Source organism: Panthera leo, chromosome D2, assembly GCF_018350215.1.
Source record: "Panthera leo isolate Ple1 chromosome D2, P.leo_Ple1_pat1.1, whole genome shotgun sequence".
NCBI classification, from domain to species: domain Eukaryota; kingdom Metazoa; phylum Chordata; class Mammalia; order Carnivora; family Felidae; genus Panthera; species Panthera leo.
This window is the reverse complement of record NC_056689.1, coordinates 38606949-38629847: the sequence shown is the minus strand read 5'-3', so window position 1 is coordinate 38629847 and position 22899 is coordinate 38606949. Positions and strand designations below refer to the sequence as shown.

The window sequence follows — 22899 nt, the reverse complement described above, 5'->3', positions numbered from 1 at the left end:
TCCCTCCCGCATGGACCACAGATTCTTCACCTTTCAGGCTAGCTGGGGGCCCGGGGCATGTCTCAGTCCCCTTCCCATGAATGTCTCCTCTGGGGACTGTCAGCACATCAGAGAAGTGGGACCAAGTGGGTGTTTGTCGACACCCCCTCTGCTTGGGTCTCCACGCCAGGACCCGGGCTCAGGCTGCTGTGTTGGGGTGTGAGGGTGTGCTTAGAACAGAGGTCAGAAACACATACGTCCACAGGGCCTGGTGGGTTTCCAAATTCGGGAGATGCTTTGGGCATAAGACAATGGGGGAAACACAGAACCCATCTGGGGGGTCAGCCACCACCCAGACTGTCGTGGGTTGTGGGCCCAAGGTTCCCATTCAAAGGAAGACAGGCATTTGACTTGATGGTACAATCTCCCCAAGAGCAAATGTTGGCAACTAATAAGCATTTTTAAAAACCACCAAACATCGGAGCTCAGAAGTCTGCGGGCCACATCCAGCCCACAGGCGGGTGATTGGCAACCGCCCTCTGCTGTCCCTAAGGAAGGCTGGCCTCTTCCTTGGAGTTGTCAGGGGCGGCCTCTTCCGGCCCTCTCCTGAGTTCTCGGGTCTTTTCTCCAAAGCCTTTTGGTCACCTCTCCCAGGACGCCCATACCTGCTGTTCTCTGTGGGTTTCCCCTCTGCCAGCAGCCCAGAGCCTCTCATCTCCCAGACAAGAGCCCAGAGCCATCACCCACCCTCTGCGGGCGACAGGAGGGGCGTGAGGCCAGGCAGAGGGCACCGCAGGCAGGGGCAGGTCCCCCTCCATTCTCTGGGCCCTGGCTTCCCCCCCGCCCCTTCCCTTGGGTTCTGGGGTCAGCTGAGGGGACACAGAGTCACTGAGGCCGGGGACAGCGGCCGAGGCACGCAGAGGGCTCTCGGGGACCTTGAGACATGGCGACCGCCTGCTGCTCGGTGCCGACACAGCCAGCAGGCGTGGGCCCGCTCGGTGCCGCCCGAGGAGGCTGACATTTCCGCGCCGCCTGCCAAGTTGCTGAGGGCTGGCACGCGGCGGCGGGTGGGGGCAGGGGGGGCCGCTGCGGCCTCTCGGGGGGCCGAGGGGAGGCACGAGGCAGGTGACCTTCCGCACGGAGGCAGAGGAGGGGCGGGGAGCCCCCCCCCGCCCCAGGACCTTCCCCCACGAGGAGGCTCCGGGCCGTCGTGCCCGCGTGCGCGTGCTCCGGCGTGCGAGCGCACAGGCTAAAGGCTGCACCAGAACAAAGAGCTGGGGGCTGGGTATCTGAGGGGCCCACGTGGAGACGCCTGACTTGGCGGTTTGCTGCAGTGTCTGCTCTGCGCTCACGCTCCGTCTCTGTCTCTCCCACACACACACACACACACACACACACACACACACATGCGCGCACACGCACACGCACCCGCCGTGCGGCGCTGCCCCCGGGCCCCAGCTCCTGCTCCCGAGCCCAGCAACGCCGGCGCGCACAGCCCAGCCCAGCCCAGCCCAGCCCAGCGCACCGCCATCCCTCCTGACAAAGCAGCGCTCCTCGCGGCATGATCTCATCCCCACCGGCCCTCAGCCGGCCCCAGCTTGGCCTCCTGACAAGAGAGACAGACACGGAGATGGGGCGGGAGGGGGGCGGGAGGGGGGAGAGGGGAGGCGCACACAGACAGGCACCCAGCCCCCCTGACTCACACACACGCGCGCACACACAGGCATGTGCCCCCACAGACCCCCCCCCCCCCGCATTCACCACCACACGTAGGCACACACACACAGACACGCTCACCACCCCACACAGGCACACAGACACATATCCCCGACACACACACACACACACACACACACACACACACACTCACTACCACAGACACATACATACACAGACATGCACAGACATACACACATCACATAGGGAGAAAGTCTGAGGGGCACCAGGAAAGGGAGGCAGAGACAGATACAGGACGGCAGAGACCCTCAGAAAGAAAGGGGAGGGAGGGACTAGGAGGGTGAAAACCGCGAGAGCAGGTCAGACACAATGGGAGCTTGGACAGAGTCAGGGAGGAGGGCCAGAGGTAGCGTGGGCTGGCTGTCGGAGCTCTATGGACAGAGCATGTTCTAGAACTGCGGCTGCCGGCTGGAAGAGGCCTGGGCGCGCCCGGCTGTGGCCAGTGTGGCCACCGCACCCACACCTGAGGCCCCAGAGACCCTCAGCGCTGCACCCAGAGGTGGGATTACAACAGGTCACACGCAGCCCCCGGAACCTCAGGGAAATGGAGCAGTGAGAAACAACCTTGCTGGGGCAGAAAAAAGCCTTGGAGAGGTAGGGAGCCATGTCAGGGGGAAAAAGGCAGACAGGAGCAGAGAAGGAGGACTGGAAAGTAATATTTATTTGGCACAGGGGTGCCAGGTGTCGGCGGGGCCCTCGCTTAATCCTCATAGGCATCCTGACAGACAAGGCCACAGCTCTGGGAGGTGGGCAACACGGTGAAGACGGGGGCCAGTGTCGGAGCCGCCCCTGGAACTCGGGGTCACTGCTCAGCTCCCCATGGCTCCCGTCCCTCCCATGGTCCTGCCCCTGCCCCTGGCCGACCCTGCATTCTACCGATGAGACCACACACTTGAAGCCTTCGCCCTCACACTGGTGGCCTGCTTTCCCAGAGGAAGGGCCAAGCAGGGGCATGGCTGGGAACCCGAGTCCTGAGGGCCACATTTCTCGAGGAGGTGGGGGTGAGCTGTGAGAGTGGTTAGTCATGGCTGTCGGTGCCGACAGGGGTTTGCCTCCCAAGAAGGGAATTCGAGTGGTAGCAAAGCTACAGGGACTGCCGGGCCTCCGTGTTCTCAGTTGCAGAATGGGTATGTGCTGAGGCCTCGCCTCACGGGCCTACGGTATATCATACGACTTAGCAGACACAGGGCCTGGGAAAAGGCTCAATACACTGTGAAGAGCTGTGCACAGCCGGGAGTGCAAACAGAGGGCAGAACAAAGCCCTTGTTTCGGGAGAAGCGAGGCTGGAAGACACCACTTAGCAAGGGCAGGGCCACGCTAGAGAGACCTGAACAAAGGAAAGGCCTCTCCCAGATGGAGTAGCCTCCCAGATCCTGCCCAGGAGCACAGGGGCCTCCAAAGTCTAGGTCCAGAGTCAGCTGTGGCGGAGTGGGCAGAGACTGGGCCTGGAGTCAGGAGGCCGCGGGTTGAAGTCCCAGCTCTATCACTGACGAGCTGTGGGACAACAGGTAAGTCACAAACCTCTCTGAGCCCCATTTCCTCATCCATAAATACAAAGCTGAGCATTGCAGCAAAGTATAAGAGAGCACCCAGCACGTACCAGCAGGGCCATGAGAGACCCCCCGAGGGAAGGGCTGCACGGGGACCTGGGCCTCTCCTCCCCAAGGAGGGAGCAGCTGGGGCTTCTGGGAAAGCCCGCTCTCTTGTTTTCCTCCTACCCCTCTGTCCATGCTATCCTTGACTTGGTTTTGCCACTTACACACCCTCTGGGTTTATCCCCTTCTCTCTACTCCACAGGAAGTGGAACCTTCCTGGTCCAGCCACCATCATCCTGATGTCCCCAGCAATCTGCCAACCGGCTCCCTGCATCTACACTGTCCCCCTCCCCTGTGCAATCTGTTCTTCCTTGGTAGCCGGAGCCATCTTTGCAAAAGGAGAATTTAGCCATGTTCTCATCACTCTTAGTACAAAAACCACAACCCTTCAAGACAGGCCCCGTGTGTCTACCTGCTGCTGACTCCTGCCTCTGGGCTCTGGAACCACTGCCCTTGTTTTAGTTCTGCCAAAAAGCCGTGCTTCCTTCTACCTCAGGACCTTTCCTCAGGCTGTCCCCTTTACCTGGGAAGAAGCTCTTCCTCTTTTTCTTTACCTATTCAACACTTCTCAATCTTCAGGTCCCAGGGAAGCCTCCCCCCACCCCCGAGTGGTCTCATAGCATCCCTGACTTTTCCTTGATGGAATTTAGCTCAGCTGGAATTTACATACATGCCTATGCACACCCACCCACATACACCTATGGTTATATGATGTTTTTTCTTTTCTCATAGGCAACGGGTCAGGAAAACCAGAGCCAACCACCTGATTTCATACATGAGGTTTTATTGGAACTAGCCATACCCACTTGTTTAAATATTGTCTACACTTGCTTTTGTATAGCCCGCAAGGCCGGAGCTCCTTACTGTCCGGCTCTTTACGGAAGTCTGCTGATCTCTGCTCTAAACTGTAAGTTTCCCGAGGTGGGACCATGTCTGTTGCGTTCCTCGTCGGAACCCATACCTGGCCAGGTGCCCGCACAGAGCAGGAGCTTCATAGAGATATGGATATAAATGTTTCTTGGATAAGGAGCAATTTTTACGTTGTCAAAATTGTATTGACTTGAGTTATTATTAAAACTGCAGAGTCCATCAGGAATAGACGTCACTTATGAGATTCCAAGACCATTTTCTGGCAAGCAGTTCAATACAACAGCGATATCCCAGCACAGGCTGGCACGTCAAGGATCTTAGAGTAGCGACTGGCTAACCATAATTTCACACACCCTGTAAAAGACCTATCGTCCGTGTGCACGGTCTGCAAACATACATGGGGAGGAGCACGAACCCGCATCCGAGAGAGGATAGGTTGAGCAGACTTACGAAAATACATCGTGAGAAGTCTTTTAAACGTTTTCGTTAAGGCTGTTTCTATATATACTCCAAAGAACTGATTGACGAATTCAGAGAAAACGTCTGTTTTATTGTCATACAAAGGAAATAATGGATTTTTTTTTTCTTTTCCAATGAATTGCTCCAACATAAAAAAGGTTAACAACATCTAGACGCTGTTTGTCGATGCACACGTGTTTCTAGAACTTACGACGACCCCTGCAGGGTAAGTCTCATTATCATTCCTGCCTTCCCCAGGAGATAAACTGAGGCTCGGAGGCCACACACTCAGCAAGTGACAGGGCTGGGTTGTCCCAGTTCTGTCGGGTGTTAAAGCTTACACAGCACCCCCAACCTTACGCAAGATGCTGCGGATGGTGGGAGATATAAAACTGTATCTTTGGTGTGGTTAAAGCCCTCGCACAGAATGCTGCTAGCACCTTCTGTGGCCTCTGTTTAATATAGGGGCAGGAGGTCCCAAGCAATGACAAAGTTGCAGTGGCTAATACTATGCGGAGCAGGCTTTAGAACCCTGTATGCACTGACTCACTTTCATTTTGTGTTTTAAGTACAAATGTTCTGAATGAATACGGTGGAGTGTCAGGGTTAAGAATGCTGACTCGAGTATAGGTGTAGGCCTAAGCCCCAGCTCTGCCACTTTCCAGCTGTGTGACCTGAGGAAACTCTCCAGCTTCTCTGAGCCTCAGTTTACTGCTCTGTAAAATGGGGATGATCCCAGTGCTTATGCCAAGGGGTCATCGTGGTGATGAAATGAGATGGTGCATGTCTCCCTTTGGCCTGTTGGGGTGTGGTGTGCCTTGGGACCCTCGCGGGCCCCGACGCACCCCCACAGGTAAGCATACTGCCTGAGAGGAGGGGCGGAGCCTCAGCCATGGGCTGCCCAGCCTGGTGGACAAGCTGCTGGTCCCTGGAGGCTCACGCCACATCTGGATGAACCAAGGCACCCGCTGACAGGGGTGGCGTGCAGCCCTGAGTTAGAATCTGGTTATACTCCCACCGCCCAGTGACGTCCGTGGAACCCCCAGCGGTCACCTACCCGCAGACTTCGGAGTGAACTTGTCTCGATTCGCAGCGCACACTGCCAGCAGTCTGTAACCGAGGTCCAGGTCGAACCCTTGCTGTGCTGCCACCCGACTGACCACCTGCGAGCAAGAGGGAGAGGAAGGGCAGAGTGAGTCCCTGCCGGCGCCCGGCTTCCGAGCCCAGAGTGGCACGTGTGTCCGTTTAACAGGTGAGGCAGGTGAGGTGCGCGGGCTAAGGCAGGTCCCCAAGATCAGGCAGAGCTGGGACTCAGATTGTGCCTTGCTCACTCAGCAAACACTGATGAGCACCTCCTCCATGCCAGGCCCAGGGATCCTGGCCCCTGCCCTCAGGGGTTTCCGGTCGGCTGGTGGGCCTGACCCCAAAGCCCAGGCCCTACAGCTTTCAAGGACTCGATTCGGCCACATTCCAGAAGGCGGCTGGGGGTACTGTACCACCGTGTTTTGGGTGGCTGCAGGCCGGGCCTCTCTTCCCCCACGGCAGTTCCCCAAACTCCCTTCTGAGTCCAGGCCCTCGGGAAGTCTCCTGGCACCTCTTCCCATCCCCTCTCTGAGCGCCTGCACCCCCCCCCCCCACCATCATGGATGCTCACTGCCCTCACTACTCTAGGCATGGCCCTCACCCAGCAGCTTTGGTTCAGCCCGAGTCAAGATCTGTGCTCGAGGATAAGCACTGGACACGCTGCTCACGGAGCTTCAGCTTCGACAGACCGCTAAGGCTTTTCCAGATGCACACGCCTATGCTCCCCAGTGCTCCGCTCTGGGCCAGGTGACCTGCAGCCTCTCAGACCCCAGCCCAGAGGCTGCAGGACCCTCATGCTCAGCCTGGGGTCTGTACCCGGCGCCATGCACCTGCTCAGCACATGGGAGGCTCCCATAAGCATGTTGATGGAAGCTTGCTAACAGCTGTGTATTTGAAGCCCGGAGGTCCCTTCTTTCTCCTTGAGAACCTCCAAAGTACGGGTCGGAAGGGGGACAGGTGAGGGGCTAGGAGGGCTGACAGTCCCCGGGGGCAGTGTGGGATGGGGTGCTCCTGGGGGACCCACGGACAGCTCTGCAGGCTCACACCTGTCAGGCTTCGCGCCTTCCCCACCCGTTCCCAGGTGTCCTGCCATTGCCAGACCGGCTCCCTCCTGCCCGCCTTCCTCATTAACAGCAGCAAAATTAGGTTTACTTATTAAGAAGGAAGGACCTTGGAAGATGGGAGTCGGTGCAGGCTAAGCAGCTGGGGCGGTTATGGCTGAGTGGGAAAGGAGTGCTCCCAGATGTGGGAGCTCGTTCTTTTGAGAAAGAGAAGACTCCGGCAGCGACAGCAAGCCGTTAGAGACCACCTGCCCCGGAGGCAGGTGCTCAGAGGGCCTCCGGCTGCCATGGGTTTTGGCCCAGCCTCTGTAACCACTGGGATAGCTCTTCATTATCTGTTTTATATTTAAGGGTTCGTTACAAGGGGTCTAGGGCTAAAAAGGTTGGGAAAACAGCTAATCTAGGCCAACCCTCTCATTTAAAAACTATGGATACTTAAGGCCTGGACAGACTGCCCATGGTGAACCAGGGAGGAGCCAGCGGACTCCCCCTTCCCAGGATACCCACAGCCTCTTGGAATGGGGCCCTGTCTCCCTGCACCCCCCCACCTCCTGGGAAGTCCCAGGGCAAGGAGGCAAAAGGACTTCTCAGGTTTGAATGTTTGCTCAGCTTCTCTGCTGCAAACAGAAGTCCCTGACACAGAAGCCTTCTGTTCCCCCGGGCCTCTTTTCCACAGGCTCTATTTGCCCCTGACTGTGGTTCTTGCCGCACCTCCTGTCCCTACACACACCCCATGATCCAGAGGCTCTGGGCCACCTCTGGGCAGGGCATCCTCACTGTTAGGCTCACCGTCCACTCAGCAAAACCAAGGCCACTTATTCTCTGTGGCCTATTGAACATTTCAGGTCTGGAGACAGGCACTCTCTACAGTGGGTCGGGAAGGGTCACTTCAGCTTAGATGTTGACTATGGTGCCCTTTTCTTTGGTGGAACCTTGGAGTGGATGTGAGTGAGCAGTTTGTTTGGACGAGTGCATCAGTGAGGCTGCTGTTTGTGGGAAATGTTGACAAGGGCAAATAGTGTAATGAGCATATGGTCTCCCCGGTAAGAGGGGCCAAGTAAAAGCTTTGTACGCAGCAAAGTGCCAAATTCTGACGATAGCTCCAGGAGGAGGAATTCTTATCTCTGTTTCACAGATGAGGAAACTGAGTGTGAAGAACAGCCAAAGGTTTCATATCTTGTCCACGATAAAGCCAGGATGCAATCCCAGGCAGTCAGCCTGTGGAGCCTGGGCTCTTTCCACGAGAGGCCCTCTTTTTCAGCCCCAAAAGGGTTAAGGCCATAACTGCAGGGAGAACCCTCAGCCCTTGTGTTGAGGGCAGGAAGGCAAAGGCAAAGGTCCCTCTGTTTGGCCAATACTGGCTAATCCTGTTGCTCTGGTTTAAACAACAACAAAAACCAACCAAAAAACCAAAAAACAAACTAGCTAAATTGAGCAAGAGAGGCCTGGTGCTGGTATAAGGGCTGTTCTGCAGGCCTGGGAAGGTCAGCTTGTCGCCAAATCCCCTGAGCCCCAGCGTTCAGCAGGGTCACTGGCAACAGCCTCCTTTCACCAAGGCCCAGAGAGGGTAGGGCCTTGCTGAAGGGCAGCACAGCACAGGCGTGGCTAAGCTGGACCCTGAGGCCCTAGAGTGCCTTATGTACACCCCCTGGCTTCCTCTGGCCTAGCCTGCAGACCCCAGGAAAGTCCTGTGAGGCGGGTCTGACTGACGGGGCAGGGCGGGGGTGGACTTGGCTGTGTATCCTGTTGTGTTTCACCTCAGCGGCGGGGGTGGGGTGGGGGGGGTGGGGGTGGGGGCATGGAATCCTTCCCGAAGGTGGGCCAGGGGAAGACCCCTCCTCCACAAAGGCCTCTGCAGAGGTGCTGCTGCCCTCTGCTGGCTGCCCAGGCCCAGCCAGCTCCGGGAGGCCTGAGACGGAGACCCGGGGTCCCAGAGGGACCTAGGGGTCAGGGAGTCCAGCCCCTCGTGCCACAGAGAGGGAGACTGAAGCCCAGAGATGACAGAGGGCGTGTGCTCGAGGTCCCGCAGCCAGTTACGTTAGTCCCATAAAGAGAGAGTGTTGCCTTGAAAAGTGGTGAGCCTCTTGGCTCCGAAGCAGGACAAGCTGTCTGGGGGATGCTAGGGAAAGGACTTCTGTTCCTGGCGTGGGGCTGGATTCTGACGCCCTCTGAGGGAGTCGGGGGGGAACTGGAGGCACGCCAGGCCTGCACTCCAATTCTGCTCCACCGTATCCTGTGCAGCCTAAGGCAGGTTACTTAACCTCTCTGAGCCTCAGGTTTCTCCTCGGTAAAAGTGCAAGGACGTCCTCTATAGCCAAGGTTGTGTGCTGGGGGGCTCTGACAGTTCCGTGTGTCCCAGTTCTGTCTCATGGTCATAACACAAGCCCCTCAGGGCACAGCCCTCATTTCCCTCTCTGCCCCCCTTCCCCATCTCAGTGCAGGGGTCGGCAGGTGTCTGTGGCTGTTGCCGCTGCTGCTCTGGAGTCAGGCACGAGATGGGGCTCTGGTTCCGCCACCTGCTAGCTGTCCTACCTCACCCAAGTGACTCAGCTCTCTGGGCCTCAGTCGGCTCCCCTGTGCAGTGCCCTCCTTGAGAGGATGGGAGCCAGGACTAGGCACACAGCTCAATGAATGCTATTTACGGACATACCCCGACGGCTTCAGCAGCGAGTTCTCTGAGGCTAAGGGGAGGCTGCCACTGGAGAGATGGGGAGGGCACTGCTCTCAGCTAGCTGGCGCCTGTTTCCCTCATGCCACCTCCTCTCCTTCCGGTCTCCCCTCTCCTGTTCTCTGGCCTCCTTCTTTCTGTTCCTAGAGCATATCAAGTGTGTTCTACCTTCGGGGAGGAAGGATGACTGAGTCCAGAGAGGCCTGATGTTAAGGGAAGGGCCAGGAAGGGAGCCCCTGGCACGGTTAGGATAAACGTGGTCTGAAGCGGTGACCACGGCTCACACCCCTTGCCCCTTGGGAGGGGCCACAGGGCTCCTGCACTTCTGCATCCTGGGGTCAGAGGGCCTGAAGGGGAGGGTGGGGCAAGGGGGCTGCTGGCTGCTTTCGCCCCAGGGCCCAGCCCCAGTATGACAAAGATGCGCCCGTTTACTGACTGAGGCAAAGTGGTTTTTAATTTCTGTCCTCCAAGTAAGCCGGATCCAGAGGAATTTGTTCCCAGGGGTCACCCAGGGGATCGTGGCAACCTGGAGTGCCCGGCCTGCCACTGGATGGGGAGGGGTGCGTGCGGGGGAGCTCAGCAGCTTTGCCCTGTTTAGGCCCCCTGGGATCTCTGACCTCCCCCATCCTGTCCCTCCCGCACGACATGGCTGGGGCTGAGGATGTGCAGGGGAACGGGAGGACCAGCAGCGGGGCCCTGGGGGGGGGCAGTAGAACCAGCCTGGGACAGTAGGACGCTGTCCCCTCGCCGCCTGAGTTGCCTTGTTTGTAAAACAGAAGCGGTGATCCTTCCCCTGCTTGCCATACAGGGTCTTCATAAGGACCGAGGAGCCAGGAAAACGCCTTGGGTACTGAGATTGTCTTCTGTGACTCCCCATTCCCCACACTTCCCTGCTGCTGGTTCTGTTGAGCTCCAAGGGACAGTCAAACTCCCGTCTCTGCAACTGAGGCAGGTGAACCAAAGGCCCCTTTCTGGCTAGGCAGCAGGCCAGAGAGGTGGGGGTCAAAGCCCACACTGAACAAGTGCGTGCCTTAGGCTGTCGTGTGATGAGGGGAGGCCCAGGAGAGCTGGTGCTGTGCCTCTGTCCACACAGCTGCCCCTGCCCAGGAAGCCACAGCCTCCCCACTGGCTAGTCAGAGCCTACGGGCTCCTCCCTGGGCTCCCTCCTCCGGGAAGACCTCCAGAATCCTTCCAGCCTATCCTCCAAGGACGCTCCCCTTAGTGCTTCTGTCCTCACCCAAATCATATCCCATCACTCACCTGCTTAAGATCCTTCAAGGCCCTCCATCACCCTTCAAATAATATCCAAGCTCTTCTCCCTCAGCTGCAGGCCCTGTCTTGGCTTGTTGCTGCTTCCCTTTTTGACCTTTTCTTGTATCCTTCTCCCTCTTCTGTGCTCCAGCCATCTGAGACTTCCTTCTGTTCCTTGAACAAATCAAGCCTCAGGGCCTTTGCACTAGCAGTGCCCTCTGCCCGGAGCACCCTCCCCTCTCATGGATGACTCCTTCTTGCCATTCAGGTCTCGGCTGGGGGTCACCTCCTCAGGAGACTTTTCCCAGCCAGCACTCTACCCCTCTCCCAGGGCACTGATGTATGTCCTTATTTACTCTTTTATGAGTTCAGTGCCTCCCTTCCTCACTGGAACATACGCTGCTTGAGAGAGGTCCGCTGTGCTTGTGCACTCCTCCAGTGCCCGGCATAAGGCCTCAGTGAATGTCTGTTCAGTGAATAAATGGCAGAGCTGGGGCGGGGCCAGCTACTGGTCACCTCACACCCCATGCCCATCCAGCATGCACGGGGCCATTGTCTGATTCAGCTCTGAATCCCTATATCCCAGGCAGGGCCAGGCTCGGGGCGGGGTGCTAGGGGATTGTGGCAGCCAGTCTGGCCACACCTTGCGCATGGTCCCCCACCTCCTGCTTGACTTATGGCTGCTGGCAGCTGGGATGGGAATGAGGGGGCCTCTAGTAACATCTGTCCCTGCCTGTGGGGCTTAGCCTGAACCAGGATCCCCGCAAAGAGGATTAAGGGAGCTGGTAGAGGGAGGGGAGCCCAGCGGGCTGGAGGATGAGGAGGGCTGGGCGGCGCCTGATTTGGCCTCGTGGTCCCAAGGAAACCAGACAGCATCGGCCTCGGACAAATGGAGGAGCCCTGAGGAGCCGCCCCCCACCCCGGCTGGCATCCCCACTGGCCAGGAGCATTCCCTCTAGAGGGGTCTCGCCTTGAATCCCACACCCACTTCTAGCTGGCTGTGTGACCTTGGGAAGCCATCACAGCAAGCCTCAGTTTCCTCCTCTATAAAACGGGGACAATGGCAGGGCCGGCTTCATGGAATGTAAGGATTCAGTGAGAAGGTCTATGCAGCGGACCACGCTCAGTGGCAGGCACAGAAGGGCACAGAAGGTCATCATTTTATAATGATGACCCATGAGAATGTCACTCTTCCTTTTGCTCCAGGCCAGGGCCATGCTGGGCCTTTTGCCTCCCTCCCATCTGGAGCTTTTCAGGGAACATGGTGCCCCTGAACTTCACCAAAGATTCCTACCTGTCCAGGCATCTGCCTTGGCTCCTCCTCTCCAAGCCTTGGGGTAGCTGGGCTCTCCAGAAATCTGTTTACCCATGTTCCCTTCAAAGCTGACTCAGGGCTGGGGCACCTGGGTGGCTCAGTCGGTTGAGCGTCCGACTTCGGCTCAGGTCATGATCTCACGGCTTGTGAGTTCAAGCCCCGCATCGGGCTCTGTGCTGACGGCTCGGAGCCTGGAGCCTGCTTTGGATTCTGTGTCTCCCTCTCTCTCTGCCCCTCCCCTGCTCATGCTCTGTCTCTCTGTCTCTCTCTCAAAAATAAATAAACATTCAAAAAAATTAAAAAAAAAAAAAAGCTGACTCAGGGCCTTTTGAGAAGCTGCCCTCACTGGTCCCCAAGGCTCCCTCGAGCTTATGGATGCACGTCATGTGGCTGGGGTCATTCACAAGCAGCAAGCTCCTTCCCCATGGCTGTCAGCCGGTGAGCTCCGAGACTTGGCAAATCATGCCACAAGTTCTGGGCCTGGCATCTGCTCAGCCTGCAACCCAGGCCCTTATCAAGCTGAGTGAATTTCGGCTCTCTGGGTTCTGTGGTCTCTCTGGGCCTTTGCACATGCTGTCCAAGATACCCGCAGGGGTATCTGCAGCTCCTTGCCCCAGTTTTCCACAAGCCGCCCCACCTCCCAGGCAGTTCACGCTTCCCTTCTCTGGGCCGCTTCACCTCGTACACAATTCTCTCGACCATCTCTTTCCACACCGGTCTCCCTGCTAAAGAGGGAATCGCGCTTGGCAAAGTCTTACTCTGTGGTTTCGCAGGGCTTCGCAGAGGGGATCATATGTGATAAATGAGGGCTCAATCGATGTTTATTTGGACAGATGGATGGATGTAGTAGGAGCTCATTAAATGCTTAAATGAATGGGTAGAAGAATGGATGACTACAAAAAGAGCTCGATAGACGTTTGCCCAAATGGACGAATGAACCACCGGATAAAAGAATGACTCAGGGCACCTGGGTGGTTCATTCGGTTAAGAGTCTGACTCTTGGTTTCAGCTCAGGTCATGATCTCATGGTTTGTGAGTTCGAGCCCTGCATCAGGCTCTGTGTTGATAGTGTGGAGCCCGCTTGGGAGTCTCTCTCTCTCTCTCTCTCTCTCTCTCTCTGCCCCTCCTCCTGTGTGTGCACACTCTCTCTCTCCCTCTCTCAAAATAAACTTTTTTTTTTTTTTCTTTTTAAAGAATGGCTAGAAATTCTGCTTTGCTGAGGGTGGAACATTTACCCTCACCAGACCTGGAGCTTCCTCACCCCCTCCAACCCAGCTAGGCGCTGTGGTTTCCCATCAGGTGTGGGGAGCCCGTATCACTCTGACAGCCGCGTCTCCCCATCAGACTGGTTTCCCGGAGGCTGTATGTTGGGGGGTGGTGCACACAGACGGGCTGTGCCCTCCAGCACTGCTGTCTTTCTATCTCTCATCCTCTGTTATCTGCGGCCTCTCCGACAGCTGGACAGGCACACGGGTCCCCAGGCATCCGCCCTGGGTGCAGGTGGGGGAGGGGGTGCAGACTCACCGTCAAACAGCCCATCAGGCTCTGCTCGAAGGGGCGCTGGAAGGCTCGCGGGTCCCCACACCAGTCCAGCAGCTCCGTGGCGGCATTGTGGAAGTTAGCAGGGTTCTGTAAGTGCTGTGGGAGAGGGAAGGAGGCAGCATGAAGCTCCAGGAACAAGGCCAGCAGGGCAACGTGCAGGTCTGGGGTGGTGAAGACCCTGGGTCCCACTGGGGAGGAGACTCGAAGAAAGGGGCGGGCCAGGAATAAGGAACCTTCTCAAACTCCCTCTCTCTCGCTTTCCCTTTGCATCCACCCCACCTCATCCCTGGCAGGATGGGGGTTAGTAGCCCCATTGCAAAGATGGGAAAACCAAGGTCTGGAGAAAGATGATAGTATTAAAGTGTTTCCTGGATGCTGGCAGTAGGGGTGGGTGAGCTCTGCAGGGTTCAGGAGGGTAGCCCGTGACCCCCAAGTTGGGGACTGGCTCTCCCTAAGCCAGGGCAGTCTTGCGCTGGAGATTCCTTCTTGGTGAAGCCCACTCCTGCTAACCATCACCACCCAGGTCTGGATGCCCACCAGCTCTGGCTTCAGAGCAAGTGCGGCCATGGCCCACCAAGGGCAGGGGTCAGGTGGATCAGAAAGAGACGCCCAGGCCAAACTCAGCCAGGGAGTCAACTATAAGCACACTGCGCCCAGGCTATTCTCACACCGGGGTCTGGTGTGTGTGACTTAGCTCCCCAAAGCCAGATTTCCCCGGGCCCAGTCTGGCTAGGCTCGGAAGCTGCTGGCATTGTCGGGAGGGGTCCCTGCCCGAACTCAAGCCCCTCCCGGTCAGCGGGTCTGAGTCAACAGAGACTGAATTTTGACACCAAGGCCTCTAGATTCTGCTTGGGACCCAGGCCACGGGGCCGACTGGGTGGGTGGTGGGCGCTTCACTCTCTAACCCCCGCCCAGGTCTCCCCAGGCCCCGGGGGGCTGGGCCTTAGCCCAGCGGGTGGGTGACTCGCCCAGGGTCACACAGCAGGCTAGGTGCAGAGCTGGGATCCCAGCGATGGGTGTCACTGACTGTGGGTCCTCCAGAGGGACACCTAGGGCGTATCCACAAGGGTCGGAGGTGAGGCCAGCTGCAAAAGGGTTGGTGGGAACTTCTGAGGCCCCTGTTGCCTTGGTGCTGGGAGAGACAGGGAACAGTGGCTTCCCCTGCGGTTGCGGGGGGGGGGGGGCACTCTATTCCCTCCTGCAGCTCAAGTCTGCCCTGGAGCCGAAGCAGGGAGGGGTCTTAGCAGTGGCCAGATCCCAGAATTGGGAAGGAATGGAAAGTGTGGGGCGCCGGGGGCTCCCTCTGCCTTCACCTCCCGCTTGCTGCTGACCCAGGGCAGTCCCTCACCTTCCCCAACCTCCCTCCGTTGGCCCTTCTGTAAAAGGGGGATGACAGATCACGGCTTAGCGGCGGGAAACTTTTGTTTCTTTCGCTTAGGGTTTTGTGACTATCGTTACAACATGGTCTGTGCAAGAAAAATTTTAAAATGGACGGAAGAGAGTGAAATGACTTAGAACAAGGTGCCTCTAGGGGAGAAAAGGGAGAGGGAGCAGCGAAGGAGAGAGAGAGAGAGGGCAGGCGAACAGCAGCAGGCCCTCCGTCACGGGGCCGGGGAGGGCTGGACAAGATGAGACTCGTGCGGCCCCTGGCGAGGCGCCTGGCGCGTGGGGTGCTCCCACGCGGGGCTGCCCTTGGCCCTGACTCTGCCTCCCGGAGTCTCCCCGGGAAGCACAGCTGTTCCGTGCAGCTCTCAGCCCTGGCTCACACGGGCTCCTTCTGCAGAGGCAGATCTGGGAGGAACCTCCACATGGAGAAAAGGGCCCTTGGAGAGGGCAGGGGTGGGTCCTCACCTCCGCCTCCTGTGCTCTCTCTTTAAACCGTGCCCCCTCCGAGGCCACGGGTGGCCTGGCCGTCTGGGCTCCGAGTGGAAAGCCATGCAAATCGGCTAATTCCCTGCCCAGCAGCCTCTCTCTGCTAACCGAGTTATTCCGTTTATTTATGTGATGTCACACCCAATTAGCAGGGTCAGCAGTCACCACATGCTGCTCTCAGAGCTGCCTGCCCATAGCACCCTCACCCTGCAGGGCTCTTGGGCTCACAAGTGGCCTCTGAGGCCAGTCCCAGGGGCCCAGTTTTGTTCTGGCCCCTGAGCATGCAGCTGTCCGTATCTTGGCCAGCCCACCTCCAAGCTTCTCCACCTTTGTGCCGGCCAGCTCATGTGGCCTTCAGCTTGGGTTCTGGGTGGTCACTGGTGGGCCCGACACACTGGGCACAGGGCATCCCGTTCAGTGACTGTTGCTCTGTGGCTCTGTGGCCTTGGCCCAAGACCCATCCCCTCTCTGCGCTTTTGTTTCCTGTTTCGTCTATGAGGTCACTGGACTGCACAGGAACGGGTGACCTGGGTCAGACTTATTTATCTCAGTCACTGAGCCCCAGACCCCTCATCGGTAAAATGGGGTCACACATTGGTAAAAAGCTGTCACACAGCTTACAGGACTGCTACAAAGTTTAGGAGTGATTCAAATAATGACCTCCCTATTACCAAGTAGGTGCCAGGTAAAGGCTGCTATTGTTCTGAACTTGGTACAGTTTCTTCTCTCCTATGAGCATCTTGAGAGGAGAAATAGGGCCCTGTTCACCTGTGGAACTCTCAAGACTGGCACGAGGCCAGGCCCACGCAGAAATGGTTGGTGAGCAGTTAACTGTCCAAAGGATGGTCCATCTGTGTTGTCGGTCAGCGACCTGGCCACTTCAGAACAGGTCCCTAGCGCCATGTGGAGTGGCCAGCCTTTGATGGTCAGTGGATGACAGCACAGATGTGAATCAATGGCAGAGGCCTCCCTGGCTGTGGCTGTTACTGGGTTCTAATAGCTCACCTCCCACCAGAAAGTCCGCCTGTCTCCACAATTCCTCAGAAGATCTGGGCTATATCCACTGGCCACTGAGTCTGCTGGGGCAGGAGCAGGGGACAACAAAGCCTAGACCAAGTTGGATTGACTACCCAGACCACGTGATGAATGCATCTTCTTATTAGTTCATCTGTGAATCAAACAACCTGCCCATCCATCCAAAAATGAATCACTCCATCCGTCCATCCATCCATCCATCCATCCCCTTGCCCACTTACCCATTCAACCATTCACTACTATCTTCATTTCCCATCTATCATTCATTCACCTACCTATCTATCCATCCAGAATTTCTCCAACCTCCCGTCCATCCATTCATTCATCCATTTATCCATCCATCATCTATATCCACCTGCCTAACTGCCCATCCCTATGTCCATCCATCCACCCACCCACTCATTCCCTTAGCTCTCCTCTCCATCCATCAGTTCACCCCTCCCCTGCTTCCCCTCAACTTTCGTGGGCCCTGCCCCAGCCTGGGCACCGTGCTAGGCTCTGCTGACTGTGATGAATACGACACGTCCTCTGCCCCCAAGGAACTCAGCCTGGAGGGAGGCCTGACACATGCCCCACAGGGCCTCTAGCTCAAGGGAGAAAGCAGAGTCGGTGGGGTGGCTGGGTGCCCAGGAAGCAGTGGGGCTCAGAGCTGGAGGGTGTAGACGCTCAGAAGGGCCCACGCGATGGGGGAGGCTGCTGTGCAAGAATTCGCTGATTGGTGTGGCTTTGCACGTGCAGCCCAGATGTGCCTGTGACCTCTGAGTGGGGCACACTGTGGAGAGGGCACTGGTTCTTCCCATCCCAGGGGCTGAGAGGGGGGGAAAGGCAGCCGAGCCAGCGGCCCGGAGGAAAGAGGGGCAGCGGGCTGCTTGGGGGATGGTGAGTGTGAGCAACGCTAGAACCAGGGTGGGGTGGGGGTGGGGGGTTGCTGTGCTGTAGAAGTGAGGCAGGGCGGGGAGTCCGAGGCTGCAAGGCCCCCTCTGGGAGCCACAGACCCACCCGCCAGAGCCAGGCACAGCCAACACATCTGTCATCCTCAGAGCACGCAGACCTGCTTGCTTTTCTCTTCTGATTAGGCTAGAGGACGTCTGAGAATCAACAGTCTTCAGCCAGACACGCCGCCCTCTGGGGCAGCTGTGGAGCAGACAGACGTTAAGTGCTGAGCCGTGTCTGACCGGAGGTGTGGAGGGGGCTGTGGGAGGGTAGGGAGCTCTGGATGGCCCAGGGAGGCCTCTGGACGGCCCGCTCGCCCTCGCAAACGTGTCGGGATCTGGCCCCAGCGCACAGCTCTGCGTGCCCCGTGTGTGCACATGCGCAGGTCGGGCAGGCTGGGGGAGGGCGGCCGAGGAGATCCCTGGCCTTCCGGCTGCCCGGGCATACACTGGCTGGGCATCCATCACGATGCATCATTCTGCAGACCAAGCAGGGTGGAGTGGCAGCTTAAGCAGGGTTAGGTGGCTAGCAAGTGGCGGAGTGGGGGCTCGGCCTCGCTGGCTGGTAAATCTGAGCCCCGTGTGCCATGCTTCAAAGGGGTAAAGGGCACCCTGATCTCTGGGGACGCAGAGCCAGGCACGGGAGAAAGGTCAGGGTGTGAGCAGGTGTCAGAAGGAACACCGTGCCTGGCGCTAGGAGGGGCTCATGCACCTGACTGTACTGTTGGGGGTGGAGGCCACTGATGGCCCATCCCTCAGGGCTGGGAGAAGTGGGGCCACAGGCTGAGCCGGGAGACAGCCCTGCAGAGCCTCCAGGAGGAGGTAAGAGCAGGGCTGGAGGGAGGGCACCGTCTGGCTTCTATTCTGTGACTGTGAGCAGAGGCGTAATTGGCGTTTGGGGTTGCTGTTTGGGCTAAGTTCAATCTGTAACCAGTCTTCTTCAATTTCCTCTCCTCAGACCCTGCCCGGGCTTCCGAGAGAGAGCTGTGCTCGATGCTTACGAGAAGACACACGCTTTCGTTCCCAAGGACCAGCCTCAGCTCCACCGGGCCCTGGCGCTCAGGGAGGGCAGGCTGGAGGGGGGGTGGGGCCGCGAGCTCTGCCCTCCCCCACCCCCTGGGGTCCTGAGGCCAGTGGCCCATGCTGGTGACCTGAGTGTGCTGCTAAGCCACCTAAGCCAGAGGGCTCACCCCAGCGCTTGCTTCCCTGCCCCTGAGACGCTGAGGACAACAGCCCCTGCCACCATGCGACAGCCCGGACCCATGTGACGGGTGGGGAAACTGAGGCTCAGAGGAACAAAGCGACAGGTCTGAGATCAGGGACTGTGGGCACATGGAGGAATGAGGATTTGGGCCCAGGTCTCTTTGATGTCAAAGCGCTTTCTGGAGGAAAGTAACACTTAAGAGTCTGCACAGGCACTCAGGGCCGCCAGGAGGCTGCGCCCGGAGGGCAGTGCGCCGCTCCCTGCCAACACTGGGGGGCGCCCACCAACCCTGGTTCAGCCAGACTTCTTAAAGTGGGGGGGAGGTGGGGGGGCTCTGAGCCCACCTGGAATGTGCCCCGACTCTGAATAATCCGGAGAGGAGGCTGGCAGGCAGAGCACCCCCTCAGCGCAGTGTGATCATCAACAGGACGGGGAGCTGGCTGCCCTCAGGGATGAGGCCCGCCTCACACAAGTGAAGCTGGGCTGTGTGACTTCAGCTGACTCCCCTCTCTTCTCTGTGCCTCAGTTACCTTTCCTGTAAGATGATCAAATTCCCCAGAACCTTCTCTTTTTCTGTTTCTTTATAGGAAACCACTGGAGCAGAAGGGCACTTCCCTGCATCTTCACAGCGGCCCAGGTGGCACAGCAGAGCCCAGAAAAGCATGGCACTGGCCCCAAATCACACAGCTAGGAAGGGGAGGGGAAGGGAGGGGGAGGGGAGATGGAAGGGGAAAAGAAGGGAGGGGTGGGGAGGGAAGGGAAGGGGAAAGGAAGGGAGAAGAGGAGAGGGGAGGGAAAGGAAGGGGAGGGAAGGGGAAGGAAGGGGAGGGGAAGGGAGGAGAGAGGAGGTGAGGGGAAGGGAAGGGAGGGGAGGGGAAGGGAGGAGAGAGGAGGGGAGGGGAAGGGAAGGGAGGGGAGGGGAGGAGAGAGAAGGGAAGGGGAGGGAAAGGGAAGGAAGGGGAGGGGAGGGGAGGGGAAGAGAGAGAAGCAAAGGGGAAGGGAAGGGAGGGGAGGGGAGGAAAGGGAAGGGGAGGGGAGGGGAGGGGGGAGGGAATGGGAGAAGGGGGAGGAGGGGGGAAGGGAAGGAGAGGGAGAGAGGGGAGGGAAAGGAGAGGAGGGAGGAGGGGAGGGAGGGGAGGAGAGTGAAGGGAGGCGAAGGGGAGAAAGGGGAGGGGAGGGAGGGGAGGGAAGGGACAGGACAGGGCGGAGGCGGCAGGTGAGCCCTGCTGTGCAATGCAGGAGTTAGGCTGATCTCTGCCAGGAATGTTCTCACGAGGGGGTCAGGGAGACCCAGGCAGTGAGCCCTTGCCTGCTGTCACCTCCACCCAGTGCCCAAGAGGCCCGGCTACGTAGGGCAGGCCAGCACCTCTCCTGCTCTGCTGCCTTGGCGGCCCGGCCCTCGCCAGCTGGGCCAGGCTGGGCAGGGGAGGAGGAGTGGGCCCAGGCCGCACACCCACCTGCTTGATGCACTGTAGTCGGTCATTGGTCTGTTGGATGTGCCTGTCCATAGAATTCATTCTGGCCGTTTCACTGGGTTCTACCCGAGAGCCATGAACGTTGTCCAGCCTGTGAAGACAGAGGAGAGCGGGTGTCACTGGGGTCGTGCCGGGCCCGACGGCCTCACGGCCACTCCCCAGCCTCAACGCGGACGTGCCGGCCCAGTGGCTCCTGGCAGGTTCCAGGGCCCTTTCTGAGCTGCGGCGGCCTCTGTCCCAGCCGGTCCTGCAATGGAGGGAGGAACTTCGGCCACAGCTGCCCAGCCCCCGGGGAAGCCCACCTGGGCTGGGAGCAGGAGTTGCTCCTGGGTGATCTCTGGGGATGACTCACGTGAGCACTGCGCAGGCACGGCCACGTGGGACACGACGTGAACTGCACATTCGGCACACACGTTACCACATGCGCATGTGTGTTAGGGGGCGGTGGGGACGGCGACCCCACCTTCCGATTCCCAGTTCAGGGCTCAGCCTACGTGATGTGGCTCTGTGTGTGCGCGCACACGCGCAGGGGTCTTCCCACGTGACCCTCACTGCGTGTGTGGCGTAAGTGCAGCATCCTGTCGTGGCACCAGGATCCCCCCCCACCAACCCCCCATGCTTCAGAGTTCTCCACACTACGGACCACAATTCCATTTCCCCCTTTGCCTTCCTGGGAAAGGAGAAGGGCGGGACTTAGCGCCACCCCTCCTTTCAAGACGAGGAAACTGAGGCTCAGAGGGGGAAGCGAGTCACCCATGGTGGCACAGGGAGCCAGTGTCAAAGCCCATACCAGGAACTAGGGCTCCGACTATCAGCTCACGGCTCAGTGGGCAGGGTACATGAATGTCATGGTCACCGGGCTCACTCCCTGAATGGCTGTGGGCCTTGGGAACTTTAACAGGAGTGTGACTTCCTTCCGGGTGGGGAAGCTGAGTAAATGAAGGCAACCCTGTCACCTTCAGAAAGGCCCTGGGGTCCTCAGGCCACTGGGGTGGGGGGGGCGGACAATGGCAAAGGCAGAGATGGAGAGAGAGAGAGACAGAGACAGAGAAAGAAAGAAAGAGAGAGAGAAAGAAAGAGAAAGAAAGAGAGAGAGAAAGAGAGAAAAAAAAGAAAGAAAAGAAAAGAAAAGAAAAGAAAGAAAGAAAGAAAGAAAGAAAGAAAGAAAGAAAGAAAGAAAGAAAAAACTGGAGAGAGAGGAGAGAGTCTACCCACTGTTCAGGGGTCCAGGTCCCTGGGGCAAAGCAGAAGTCGGCCCATGGCTTCTGGGTTTGCTTTCGGTAACCCAGCGGGCATTTCAGGCTGCAGACACATGGTTCAGACACAGAGTGCTGAACAGAGGCCCATGGCCCTTGGTTTCTTCTGCTATCCTGTGACACTGCCCTCCCAGAAGGCCCCTCATCTCTTGCTGTGTCACCAAAGGTCCCATTTACCAGGCACTTCGGGTATGCTGGGCCCCTGCATTCTCTCCTTTACTCTTCATGCCCACTCTGTAAGACTAAAATTATCCTCCTTTTACAGATGAGGAAACTGAGGTCTGAGATCTGCCAAGTCCCCATGGTTAGTAGGAGACTGGACTGTGTCTGTCTGTGCCTGTCTGCTTCCATGTCCTGGCTCTCTGAACCCAGCACGAGCACCCTGGGCTTGAGCGAACTACCAGCATGGCGTGTCCAGGCACAGTCTTGGGAAGAAAGGCCTGGTTGTCTTCCAAGGAGCTCTTTGCTACACAGTTCCTTCAAAGCACTTCTCACCGCTCCATTTGTACTTGAAAAGGCAACTCATTTGCGTGGTTCCAAAATCAAAGCCCACGAGGGTATCCAGCGAAGTGCTGACCCTGTCCCCAGCCCCCAGATGGCCTTCCTGGGAGGACCAGTGTCACCAGTCTCCTGAGGGTCTCATCTTAGAGAAGCAAAGAACTATGGGTACTGTCCCCTGCCACCCCTTAAGAAACACATAAAACGATAACGTTCTATACACACTACTTGGACCTTGCTTTTTCCCTCTTGATAATATTTCAAAGTTTATTCCACATCAAGACATAAAGAGCCTTTTCATTTTTTAATGGCTGCACCGTATTCCAAGGTACTAATGAATCCAACGAAATTCTGAAATTTATCCAACTAAATTCTGAATGTCCACCCCTGCCAGGCACTGCTCTAAGGCCCGAGGCCCCAAACGAGGCCCTTCCGCTCAGAAGTCTCACGCTGCAGACCGAGTGATGAGGCCCGAAGCTGTCTCCAGATTCATTATTGCCAACAGTGTTGCAGGGTCACCTTTTGTATTGGTCACATCGCCCACGTGTGAATTAATCTAGAGAACATACTCTTAGGAGTGGGGTGTGTGGGTCCTTTGGGCATTTGTACTTCTGATACATGCTTTCTGGGTTCACTCTGCCTTGGAACTCTCCCACAAAAAGGTAAAAGTGGGGGTAGCGCCCAACATTTATTTTTTCTACCCTCGCCCACCAACATCCTTCCATCCACCCCACCTATCACACATTTATAGTCCCAGATAGCCAACTTCTCTATACATCGTTGTCCGTCTAAATGCCCGTCCGCCCATCTGTCTACCCATCCACTTACCCACGCATCCATCCCAACACCTTCAGTCTACACGTACCCATCCAGGCACGCTTCCAACTCACCCAGTATATGCTTTTCAATATCTGTCTGTCCTGTGCCGGGTCTTCTTGCTAGATCTCTCGGCCACGGAGAGATTAAGATAATTCTTTTATGTTCATGGCACTCTTGGTCAAGTCAGCCGTCACTCTGTCTTACCCACTAGGCGACTATTTGTTGAGCTCCTTCTAAGTGAGGAAACT

The 22899-nt window shown here is 57.7% G+C and overlaps 1 protein-coding gene across 6 annotated transcripts in view; it reads right to left on the bottom strand.

Moving 5' to 3' along the window:
- Positions 1-22899, bottom strand: part of ZMIZ1 (zinc finger MIZ-type containing 1) — a 233733-nt gene that overhangs the window by 89681 nt on the left and 121153 nt on the right. For all 6 annotated transcript variants that reach the window (XM_042907519.1, XM_042907513.1, XM_042907518.1 and 3 more), the window contains 3 exons: positions 20061-20169; positions 13543-13656; positions 5698-5803 (listed from right to left, as the gene is read on the bottom strand). In XM_042907519.1, the coding sequence (XP_042763453.1) occupies positions 5698-5803; positions 13543-13656; positions 20061-20120 (280 nt within the window). In that variant the 5' untranslated portion in view covers positions 20121-20169. The remainder of the gene's footprint in view (positions 1-5697; positions 5804-13542; positions 13657-20060; positions 20170-22899) is intronic.